The 12,150-nt window shown below is 39.0% G+C and overlaps 2 protein-coding genes across 14 annotated transcripts in view; one reads left to right on the plus strand and one right to left on the minus strand.

Annotated features, from left to right (window-relative positions):
• Positions 1-5: 5 nt before the first annotated feature.
• On the minus strand, positions 6-4,450 carry cryzl1 (crystallin, zeta (quinone reductase)-like 1). 8 transcript variants are annotated; one of them, XM_026308969.1, is made up of 13 exons: positions 4,269-4,450; positions 4,023-4,100; positions 3,468-3,540; positions 3,291-3,335; positions 2,777-2,845; positions 2,449-2,582; positions 2,160-2,271; positions 1,949-1,969; positions 1,420-1,518; positions 1,121-1,236; positions 846-951; positions 704-749; positions 6-485 (listed from the first exon to the last, which is right to left on the minus strand). In XM_026308969.1, exons 1-13 carry the CDS (start codon positions 4,332-4,334, stop codon positions 389-391), a joined length of 1,062 nt encoding a protein of 353 aa, XP_026164754.1. In that variant the 5' UTR covers positions 4,335-4,450; the 3' UTR covers positions 6-388. The 8 variants fall into 8 exon arrangements, with proteins under 8 accessions (XP_026164754.1, XP_026164753.1, XP_026164750.1 ...); XM_026308968.1 differs by having other exon boundaries at positions 6-511; XM_026308965.1 differs by having other exon boundaries at positions 6-578.
• Positions 4,451-5,179: 729 nt separating this feature from the next.
• itsn1 (intersectin 1 (SH3 domain protein)) overlaps positions 5,180-12,150 on the plus strand; it is a 39,941-nt gene continuing 32,970 nt past the window's right edge. For 4 of the 6 annotated variants that reach the window (XM_026309954.2, XM_026309960.2, XM_026309956.2 and 1 more), the window contains exons 1-3: positions 5,181-5,362; positions 10,530-10,676; positions 10,899-10,958. In XM_026309954.2, coding sequence (XP_026165739.1) covers positions 10,931-10,958 — 28 coding nt within the window. In that variant the 5' untranslated portion in view covers positions 5,181-5,362; positions 10,530-10,676; positions 10,899-10,930. Of the gene's footprint in view, positions 5,363-10,529; positions 10,677-10,898; positions 10,959-12,150 lie in introns of all 6 variants that reach the window. The other 2 variants (XM_026309959.1, XM_026309955.2) reach the window with 2 other exon arrangements.

The following is a 12,150-nucleotide window of genomic DNA, read 5'->3' on the forward strand; positions in this document are numbered from 1 at the left end:
AAATATTTCCATTGAGAAGTTTTTGTTTATAGTTCAAGTAGTTACAAAGTTCAGAAGACAAGAACTGCAACAATACATGTGACTGACCCATAAATTGCATCTCCTGTACCTGTAATTTGAATAAACTGAGCGAAGAATAAAACTCTTGACTGTATAAACACTGAACTCTGTGGGTTCTCAACAAAATATAAAGCAACATAGACTGGCAGCAGGCTTTGCCTGTGCTTTCCCCGGGTGCTCACTGTAGTAGGTTTCATCCCCCAGCCCCTGAAAACTAAAATAAAGTGTTTAGAGTGTTTACAGTTGTTAAATTGCAGAACAGTGAAATGAACTGGTCCTGTTGAATTGTGGGCTGTATTCACATCACAGTAGAATGAGATCCTTTTGGTCACAATTGAACAACAGCCTTTTTCTTCTGCTGATGCTGAACAGTTTCCATGGCAACTGTGGCTTCGTAGCGAGGGACCGCCTCCTCAGGCTGAGGTCTGGAGGTGTGGACAGTACAGTACATCTTGAAATCAGTTAAAAGCTGTTTAGGTGGACCTAAGATGACAAAATGTCTCCAGTGACATGTGTTTCTACCAAGAAATACAAAATTTATATTAAATGTTTTTAATTTCCATCTATTTATTCACTTTCTGAACCAGAACCACTCATCCTGCTGTCACTGGGCAAACTGGACCCACAGGGAATTTTAAATTACCTGAGAATTCCAGCTGACATTTTCTCCACAATGTCCTTCAGAATATCTGCAATAGGCTGTTAAAGACTCACATAAACTTTAATGAGATGGTGTATGTGCCTGATTGTATTTTTTAACATTACACACTGTGAGCGTAGGATACGGAGGTATCTTCCTTGCTGAGCTGATGAAGCTGTCCAAACTTCAGGGTTGAGGAAAGACAAACATGCTGATTTTAAGTGCAGTAATCTGCAATCTGGAGGATCCAACTGTAAAAAGACATAGGTGAAGAAAACAGCAGTTGAAGAGATGCAGACTCACCAATTGTACCTCTGCTTTTAATATCAAACTATTAGGAGCTGTGAAACAGTCAGATTATAAAATAACTACTAAACTAATCATTGCCAGATGCAGTTGTTTTGTCTGACACCGACTCACCTGCAGCTCTTGGTTACATGTGACCCAATGCCCCCCCACTCCGAGCACACTGATGATGTCATGTTTATGTGGGAGGAGCTTGATCTCCTCGGACTCATCCTCTTCCTGCAGACGCACTACAACACACAGAGAAATGTTATCACTTTGACTTCATTTTGTTTGCAGAATTAAGCTTTGAGTTAAAATATTAAACTGGACATACTGTTCTGTGCAAAAGCTTGAGGGCCCTTCCAGTTCTATAACCGCATCAGTATAAACAGTGCAAATAAGACAGAATCTGACAGAAAAAATGCTTTTACCTCCAGAGTCTATGACTATATCCACTCCCAGTCCTCCTGTCTCTTCCAAAACCACTGGCAGCAGATCTAAGGAGCCGTTAGCCATTGAAATAACCCTGGCTTCATAGAGAAAGGCACAGCACCATAGCATCATGAGTCTTTTTGATCTGTAATACTTTCCAGCAACTATTTTATTGAATTCTGATTTAAGTTAGTGTTTGCAGTTTTAATATTATCCAGATGGTGGCAGCAGGATTAGATCAAAACTTTTTCCATTCTACATCCATTTTATAGAATTTTCCTTAAATTACTTTACAGTAATATAAACTCTCCAATATTTAAAAAAAAAAACAAAAAACACAACTGAATTATCTGTGATTATTTGTGATAGACGATTATTAGCTATAGTCATTCTGGCTTCAGATTGATAAGGGATATGGTACATTATATTGTTATACAACTAAGGCTACGGCGATTCACTGAAGGAACTGGAAATCCAACAAGAATGCAAGCATTGTATTGTGACAGAAAGACAAAGGAAAGACCTCACCTACTAAAGGATCCTGAACACCTGAGGACAGCATGAAGGTGAAGAGATGAGAGGAAAAGGAAACCAATAACGTTGAAAGTGTAGCAGAGGAGGAGGAAACTATTCTAGCAGGATTCTATTTATAACAATAACCGCCACGTCATGAAGTGTGTTTATTTCATACACTTTAAAAAGTCAGAACGTGTACTATAGACATCAAGCCTGGACAGACCTACGCTGGGCCGAAGCTTCTCCAGGAACGTGTGTGTTTGTGGTGAGTGTGACGTTGTCAGGACCTTCACTCCGTGGTAACAAGCCAACTGGATGCACATAAGGCCAAAAGACTGATGAGAAAGACAAGATAGACTGAATGCACTCGCATGGATGCTGAAATGTGTGAAATTTTTAAAAGATAACCTTTATTAGGAGAAACCAGGCTCCTGGTGAGCTCAAATTGACATGAATAAATGTTGAGGAGTGCAATAGACTGCTAAATGTCAACGTTTGATTCTTTTACATACACTGGCTCCATCCATGACCAGGAGTGTGTGTCCAGCTGCCATGCGAGCATGTGTGTGTAGAGCAGTGTAAGCACAGAGGCCGTCACGCAGAGCTCCTGCAACACACACGGAGCTGAGCTTCTCTGGCTTCTGAACTGCAGAACATGAACAGAAACACACGTGTGTCATGGAAACAATACAAGTCTGATTGGTAGAAGAGCAGACAAATAAAACATTGGCTGTGTTGTGAGACTGTTGTAAGAATAAAATGTAATTATACAAACTACATTTGTGTGACTGAAGGCATGTATGTAAGTGTGTGTGCGTGTGCGTCTGTACGGTGTGCTACCTAAGTAGTGTTCATCAATGTCAATGATGTCACAGAGTCCAGAGCAGGGAGAGTCCAGAGGAAGAATACCTGAAAAGGAAGGTGGGCGTAAGACATGATAACATGATAACTGTATTCTCATGTACACCAAAGTGGACCGGGATTTGGGCACCCTTAAAATGGAGCTAACACATATGTTAGTATTGAAAATCACATGATAAAAATTTATAAAATATATTTAACATTGTTACAGATTTCTTATAAAAAAATTGAGTTTTGAATTAATATCTTGAAGTAAGAATTGTGCTACAAGACAACAGTGTTGTGGGTTAGTAACTGAAAATAATGAATTATTAACCAGCCCTAGGGGCTCTGAATTATCTGTTATGAGATGTTGGCAAAAATGTAGAAATATACATTAAAAACCAAAACTAAAATGCCTGGATGCCTTTCCCTGTGGCTCGATTAAACAACTCATATTCTGTCTTAGATTAAAAACTACAATCAGTCAGAAAAATTTCTAAATATTTCCTACCTACAACCTCATCCTCTGGCTGGAAGAAGGAGACCTTTGGGCCCACTGCAAAAAAAAACAGACACACCAGTTGAATCATTTCTGACATAGGCCTGCAAGGACACTCACCATTAATCACATGTATTCTTTGTGAACCATCATGTAACACAAGTGAAAAACTGTCGTTGTGAGTTTGACCTTGAAGGACGACCCCAGCTACCTCTCTGCCAACAGGAATTAAATCTCTCTGGATCCCCATGTCACTGAGCAGCTGGAGGGCAGGTGAGCAGGTGAGAGAAGATGTTAGTGGGTAAGTTTACAGCTGACCACTGACAGTACAGGTCTCAAGCTCAGGATGTGTGCGCACATACATGTAGTTACATGATAACTGAACAAATATAAAGCCGGATGTTTTCTGATTAAATTAAATGACTAAATAAATCCTCATTAGAAATTAAGATAATTAGCATTGAATGGTTGTAGATCTTCTGGATTTTATTGTTTTTACATTTAACTTTGTATGGTGGTTTGATGGCTTTGTAGTATTTTTTTTTTGTTTTATTGAATTGAATAAAAATTTGCATGATACAATTCAGTGCTATTACACATACATATACATCCTGAATTTCACTTGAATAAAGTTTATTTTATCTTATTATACATTATACAAGCCATTGGACAAACATGCATATAAAAATATCGAATAATATTGATCTATTCGTGCACATATTAGGTTTGACTTGATTCAATTACCTTGAAGTCCAATGGGTTGAGTCCACATGCCTTTACCTGAACTCTGACCTGATGTGTGCCTAAAACATCTGGTAGAGTCTGGACAGAAACAGAGAAGCAGCGCTTTAACTAGTCGGAGACAGACAGAAGAGGTAACATCTCATCTGTACAGTTTCTTTAATAAGGCAAATCTAAATAAGTAAGGTGGCAAATAATGACTTCCTTCTTTCAGCCAAGAAAAACATTCACCTGCACAGCGAAACTCACCGTGTCCTGAATAACGAACTTGTGCTCAGCATCTCTCTCACCTGCTCGGCAGAACAAGCCTTTCATTCTGTTACACGTTTATTTATGCAGGAACCTGCTAGTCAGCGACCCTGTTTATATAGTAGACGCTTATTTCCCCTTTAGGAGGACTCTGCTGTTTCAGTCAGCTGATGCACTTCTTCTTCTTTGCTTACATCTTTGGTTGGTGGTATTACAATTATTATTAACACTGCCCCCTACTGAATTTTATGGTTTACCCCGCCTTAAAACTACCACTTAACTACTACTACTAGTTGTATTGTGTTACTAGAAGTACTTGCGCAAAAGATGTTCTGATGCTAATATTTCTGTACTGTAACTTATGTTTTGAATGCAGTACTTGTAACAGATGATTTGTATACTGTGGTATTTAAAATTTTAGTTAAGTAATGGATCGGAGTACCTTTTCCATCCAGCCAATCTCCCGGTTGATCTGTTGTTTTTGTTACCTGCAAATTATGTCTCTATTACTCTTGAAAGGCTTTTTAAAGTGTATTTGCTGGCTAAAACATTTACTATGGTGAACTATGGAGCCCTTTTTATGCTATTTGTCTGTGGCCGTAACCACGATACTCGTGAATAAAACAAACAAATATAAATTAAAAAAAACATTTATAAATAAATAAAAAAAAACTGGGGTTAAAAACATTGTATCATGTAATTTCCGTTGATAATGGTCATTTTTCTTTTTAGCCCGGGTTAAACCTATGGCAGATTTAATATATTTATCTTATATTTGTTGCTTTGGGCACATTTTCATAAACAAACAGCAGGAGCTCCACTAATCCTTTTTCTTCACACCGTCCAACGGCTCATTAGTTCTCGCGAGGGTAGATATCGACACCTTTATAGTTTTAGCCACATATCGCGATATGTCAGTAGCGTTACCCCATTTTCCAGCTGTCCCTTAGTCGGTCAGAGCCACGGGAGAATCACCGGAAAGGGTTTCGGTGATAAAACAGCACATTTCGGGAGAAAATACCACATTATATGGTCACATAAACACACTGCGAGCTACTTTGTCCAGTATTTCACGATGGGAGCTGAACTATGAGGTAAGGGCAGTGTAGTGTCTGTGATGTGAAAGAATGTCCCTGAGCGGGCTGACGTTAGCTTCTCGCTGTTAGCCTCCATGCTAGCTGCATTGATAAATGTGTTCGTGCAGCTTGTCGTCGTTTTTACCGGCGCAGCTCGCTAATGCCAGCCTCTGACTGGGATATTAACTGGTTAGCAGGGCTCCAGTATCGATCTGTGTAACATGATCAGGGACACTAGGAACTGGAAAACGGTACAATCCAGCAGTTAGCCAGTACCGACATAACGTTAAATCACTGCTTGTGGACCAACGTGTTTTCTCCGGTGAACCGTTTCGCCTGCTCGGGTTAGAATAAGGCGATAAATCAACACGGTTGCTCCCACTGCCTGGGTGGAGTTAGCCTAGCGTCTGCTAACATTAAAGCTGATGTTATTCAGTCACAGCTGCCCATCGCCCTAACCACCTTGTGCCCCCCTGCTGTGTGTTTGAAACCAAAACACGGTGCCTGTGGTTGCTGAGGAAAGCGCTTACTATGGAGTTGATACATGGACAAACAGACGACGTCTATTATTGTAAAGGCTTATCAAGCTCCATTTGCGAGGCCTGGTTTCCATGGTAACCCGGATGCTGACAGGTACTTTTAAAGGTGGGAGGAGGATTGCAGATGAAAACACCACGTCTATGGGGTTTTATTTGAATGCCATGTTGATATAAATACTGTTTTATAGTTTTTACAGTTTTGATTCTTGTCTGTGACTCCAGGCAACACCCGTGGCAGAGGAAGTACTTAGAACTTTTCCTTAAGTAAAATAGCTTAGCTCTTTTAGCAGTTGCTGTAAAAATACCTGAGTATTCATAAGTCCAGCAAAGCAGCGCGGTGGTTTAGTGGTTAGCACCGTTGCCTCACAGCAAGAAGGTTCCTGGTCTGAAACCCATCAGGGGCCTTTCTGTGTGGAGTTTGCATGTTCTCCCTGTGCTTGTGTGGGTTTTCTCCAGGTACTCTGGTTTCCTCCCACAGTCCAAAAACATGTATGTCAGGTTGATTGGTGACTCTAAATTGCCCATAGGAGTGAGTGTGAGTGTGTGAGGTTGTTTGTCTCTATGTGGCCCTGTCATGGACTGGTGACCTGTATCCCTGCCTTTCACCCAAAGGGAGCTGAGATATGCTCCAGCAGATTCCTGGGACCCTGGTTAGGAATAATTTGACTGCATTTGCAGTTGCAGTGTCATGATTCCCTTTGTGTTGCAGTTATTTAGATTACATGTATTTAAATAATTGATTTACAGTTACGTGATGAACTAAAAGTTCGCCAGCAATTTTGATAATTCATTTAACGGTAATCAAGACAAAATGGAAGATATTCTGTGTTTGGACTTTCACACATCTGAGTAATTACTGGATTTCAGAAATCCAGCCAATTTAGTTTGGCTTTTAGACTGACTCAGGCTGTGATAAATGACTTATCTTGTTTGTCTTGTTTGTTTCACTCTTGTGCTGCTGTGCTTGTGTTTTAGTTGTGACCTTCTTAAGTATAAAAAATTAACTTTAAGCTAACTCTGGTGCAGTACATCAAAGGTAACACGTAAGTTTAAAATTGTACAAATGAAAAAAAAAAAAACGTTTTTGGGAAATGGCTCATTGTGCTCAGCGCTTGTGGCAGCTTTGTTTCACTTTTTTGGACATTTTGCAGACCTAATTTTGAGTGAACAAAAATTAAGTGAACAATTAATTGATAATGAAAATTATTGTTAGTTGCAGTCCTGATGTTTATCTAATCTGTTTTAATTATTTCATACCGTGACTGAACAGAACAATTGCAGAGCTAAATCTGTAGTTGGGAGTCTTACCATATAATGATCAGTGGTCCCAAGGTTATTTGTAGTGTTTTAATTCACTTTCATATAAATGCTGCAGTAAGGTAGTATGTTTCACCTGTGGTTTGTACCCATTGTTCAGTGCTCACAACTTTGTTGCCCTCAGAGTCCAAATTCAGCTTTTCTTAAATTGATGTGACCTAGGCCTGTGCAATTAATCGAATTTTGATTTCGATTTCAGGTCTCTTAAGGAGAATTTATTGTTTTGTTCAGTAAATGCAACATTTTTCCAAAGTCAATGAGTAATATTTTAAAAAGAAAAAATCACGTTTTCAGTAATGACCAAAATAATTGTGATTATGATTTTTTCCATAATCGAATAGCCCTAACATGACCCTCCGTGTTGTTGAGTTAGAGTTACCCGTTCTGCAGGTTTAGTACATTTCTCACTTACAGGAACACTGACCAGTTTTAATTCCTTTTATTAGTGATGCCTTATGTCTCTGAGGTCCTGGTTTGTACAATACAGTGTCGTCATGTACGGTTCTCTGAGACAGTTCAAAGGTTTACCTCTAAGGAGTAAAAGATGTTCAGATAGAGTTCAGCAGGTTCAATTGGGTTCACAAGAGTGACTTTGCTTCAAAACACCTCTAAAGCCTATAAACTTGTTCTAACATATCCCATGACTCATTAAGCACTGTTTATTTCATTCAGGTGCAACAACATCAGAGGTTAGAATCCATAATATTATCTATCAACAGTCAAAAAGTGGAGAACCAAATGGATCAGGAACCGAGCATGCTGCTCATAAATCAGTCGCATTGTTTGACTATTGTTTGGTGGCCCAGTTTAAGGGGCACATAGGTAACATTACCTTGAAGCCTCTTTGTGTATTTTCACTTATTTTGCCAGAGCACACATTTCCCAGTTTATTCTTACATTTTGCATTGCATCGTGCTGAATGTTATTTAGGTTAGCTATTAGCTACTTTTTTTGGTACTTGTATTATGAGTAGACAATTTTACTGCTGGAAACCTGCTCAGGGTTATTATTAAATTCACATGATTAATTTATGTTGTGTTGACATTTGACTTCATAACCTTGATATTTTTCAGTCCTGTGCTTCAGTTGAAGTTGTTACACTGTAGGCATGTTGGTCTTGCTATCAGTGTTTTGTGTTGTGACAGTGCTAGCATTAGCTAGCTCTGGAGGGGGGGCAGCATGTTACTGTGGCACAATGGGAGGAGTGAGACTGAGGAATGGATGGAGTAATGCAGGAGGGGCTGATCGACTGCAGTGGTAGTCTGTTTGTGCTGAGTGGGTGGGGGTCCTGGCACCTCTCAGGGCTCACTATTTGACAGCAATGTGATAATAATGTCAGAGTATGGGTTGGAGCGAGAGATGCAGAGCTTGGGGTCAGTGTCAGAGGGTCTGTTGGGAATGGGTATGTCGTCAGTGTGTGAGTGAGAAAGTGGGAGACTGTGAAGTCAGAGGATGCGTGTTAAATGCAAATGCATGTGTTGCATGTGTGGGAGTGGGAAAGCGCTGAGTGAAAGAGGCAGCAGTTATTAATACTAGTGCTGGAATGGTTTAACCAGCCATAGAAAATGCAGTCGACCAGTGAAATTACATTTGCAACTAATGATTATTTGCATTATTGCCAATGATTTTTGATTAGTTGATTAATTAAGTCTGTAAAAGGTCAGATGCCCAGGAAAACAAGGCAAGCACAAAAGAGTCCAAGGTGACCTTTTCACACCTTTTGTCACACCAGCAATGCAAAACCCCAAAATATTCAGTTTACAATGTCAAAAAGAGAATGTATGACCTTTTTGTGTTTGTATATTTACATATTTCTCAACTAAGATAAGATCAGAATATGATAAAGTGCTGTGGTAAACATAGACAGCAACCTGTTGAATTCAGTTTAAGTTTACAGCATGAAATCAAAATATCCTGTTATGCTGAAGTGTTTCCTGTTTCTACATTTTTGCCAAAGTTACACATTTTGTGACTAGTTTTGCTGTTGGTTTTCTTTAGTTTGAGGAATTGCGGTGAACTGGCACTCACAAACAAAAGTCACTGTGATTCACATAGTAAGTCCAGCAACCTGACATCTCACTAGAGTAAAACAAATCTTGTTCAAATGCATGTAACTTCACCTGAGGAGATTTAATGTGGTTGACCAGCAGTGTGGTCACTAAGCTTAGAGGGAGAAAAATCTGTAGTAGTTGTTCGGCTGCTGCAATATTCTCTCACTGGCAGACTGGAGGTGCATGCCTGTGTGTGTTTGTGCCGGGTGGGCTTTGTTTCCCTGACCTAGTTAAGTTGGTTACTCTGCGCTCCCACTGTCATGATAATGGGTTACACACAGTCTTTCATTCATCCCCCACAGGACAAGGACATATTTCTACAGAAGACTAAGTTTTCTTAATGTCCAAGTGAAGGGGACACTGCACTTTTTTTTAGGTTTGATCCACAATGAACTAAAGTCCATCCACTAAATTGTGGTAGTGGCAGATGTCACAGAAATGGACATCTTAGTCCATCATCAAACCAATACTGCATGTCTAAATACCTCTTGGGCAAATTGTGAAAATTCCATTTTGTAATTTGGGTAAACTGACCCTTTAACCACAGCTCTCCTCAAACAAATTTGTGTTTAGATCATACTGGAAAAGAGTCAGTAACCCACACATGCACTCACACACCCTCAGTACGTCTCTGTTGCAATATGTGACCGATTACTATTGTGGGTTGTCTTTTGGCCACAGGGATACAGGAGATTGAGGCAGGTCTGGATCCGATTAACATACCTCTCCTAGGGCAGACGTATATAGATTTGTTATTGTGAGGTTGTAGTACACGGTTTTATTTCTATTTCTTTTTTAAATATGTTGGTAAATGTTTGCAAATACCTGTCATTATTTTTGTCACTTATTATAATCTTGTCTGTTACTATCCTGAAGTATAATCCTTGGTGAAACCCATCATCGTAAAAACACTACTTTCCTGTTTTTTGAGTCTTTAAGTTAGTAACCTCTCTGTATCACCTGAAAGAAATTCTGACTTTAATTAATTGTGGTCATTCCCCAAGTTAGAATGTGTGTAAATGTAAGTGTGAAGTAGAGTCAGTTTAAAAACAAGTATATATGCTCAGGCAACCTGCCCTGCATAAAAGGAGGTTTGCACCCTCTTGACATGCACAAGCATGAGTGACAAAAATCCAACCCCTGTGGCCTGGTACTAATCTGAACACCAAAAGACATACAGTATATCCCTTATTGAAATCTGTTGTTTACTTGCTTTGTGTTTTTGTGTGTATTCACATTCACATTATTGCATCACCAAAATAAACTTTTAACATACAGGAGCTATATTCCTACAAGGCTCACTGGGCTGGAGACCAAATGGAAATTCACAACTTCACAGCAGAGTGGAAAATAAAGTCCAGACTCTCGCTGGAAAATCATTTTCTGTCTGGCTGAGTTCATCCACTATATCAGCACATTTGGGAGGTGAATGGCCATTATTTGGTCCTTTTAAATATATTATTACATTTGTAGTTGGGTTACCTAGCTCATTCAGAATGAAAACATTTTTGTGGCTCACTAGTGAAATGCTTTTAATACAAAGTGGTTAGATGACTACATTATTTGTTGCATTATTGACCAGGTAAACACTGGGATGACATTTACCAGATAAACTCTTCCTCTCTTTTCCTAAATATGTTATTTCAGGTGTTGTGTAGCTGAAGAAGACTGAGCAAACCATGGCACAGTTCCCCACCACATTCACAGGTCAGTATGTGTGTGACATAAGAGAGGAATAACAAAGGTTGATGTTTCTATTTCCCTCTCAGAAATGAAGATTAACTTGTGAGGAGTTCTAGCAAAGTGACACCACATTGGAAATTTAACTAATATTTCACAAGTCCATCAGAACCCCAACCACAGCCTGTCAGACTCACTCCAGTTTAACATCCACATTGAGATCATTTATCAGTCCAGCATGTAGAGTTACTTGAGGGGAGGGGCAGAGTAAAATCAAGACAAATCTAGGCAGTAGCAGCCTAATGTCCCAGAATCAGTACTATCCAGAAATCTGGTTACCAAAAACCCAAACATGTCACACATGAGGAAATATGAATAGATGTAGCTGTTGTAGAAAATATTGCCACATCGGTATCATATGACAAACAGATGGAATCAACAGCAGACTGACTCCAAATGCTTAAAAACCCACATATTTGATTTGACTATGAACAGATTTATAACTGTTAGAGTATACTGTCTTGAATTAGGACTAGGCAGAAGATGTAAATAAATGTAGAACTGAAATCCTGGTAAATATCTAGTCCTACATCAAAACATTGATATTGGTAATATACAGTAATGGACAAGTACAATCAGAATTACCATTTGCAAGCTTACTGTAGCTGTAGAAACACAAATTACAATGAAAGGCTAATGTCTAACAGGTGTATTTCATGTGATTCATTTTTAGGATTCAGAAAATCCAGAGTCTGTATTAAGACAACGGCATAAATCAGAGTATCATAAGAGTTAAGGAAAGGAACAAAAAGAAATGTTAAAGTCAACAGCAGTTCTTCTTTTTAAACATGTGTCAGCATGACTCACTGAACATGTAAATCTCCAGTAAGTGGTACAGCAGGGAGTTGTCCGTTGGAACTAAAGGGAACCACTTATTTTATTAACTATGTTTCTAATGTGGGTTCTAATTTAATTGTTAAAAAATAATGCCTCAAATTAGAAAGCGGTCTATTAGCAGAGTTGAGAGGCAAAAAGACTAATTATTAAGTGGGATCACCTTACTGTGAAACCAAAAACATAGAAGTTCTTTATGTTGTTAATGTCAGGACAATGTTAGACAGGATAACATATATATACTAGAAGAAATGTTCGGTGCAAATAGTTAGATTTTTGATTGAGAGACTACATTTATCACTAACCAGAATAATTCCTGTAAGTC

The sequence above is a fragment of the Mastacembelus armatus genome, chromosome 15 (assembly GCF_900324485.2).
Source record: "Mastacembelus armatus chromosome 15, fMasArm1.2, whole genome shotgun sequence".
NCBI lineage: Eukaryota > Metazoa > Chordata > Actinopteri > Synbranchiformes > Mastacembelidae > Mastacembelus > Mastacembelus armatus.

What these genes read in the sequence shown, in the direction of transcription:
- cryzl1 (XM_026308965.1), bottom strand. Translation starts at nt 4,334, where the DNA reads ATGAAAGGCTTGTTCTGCCGAGCAGGTGAGAGAGATGCTGAGCACAAG. An exon ending in GAAGCTTCGGCCCAGCGTAG is followed by an intron (nt 1,970 to 2,159) that starts GTCTGTCCAGGC and finishes TGCTGTCCTCAG; the next exon opens with GTGTTCAGGATCCTTTAGTA. An exon ending in ATGTCAGCTGGAATTCTCAG is followed by an intron (nt 579 to 703) that starts GTAATTTAAAAT and finishes ATTTCTTGGTAG; the next exon opens with AAACACATGTCACTGGAGAC.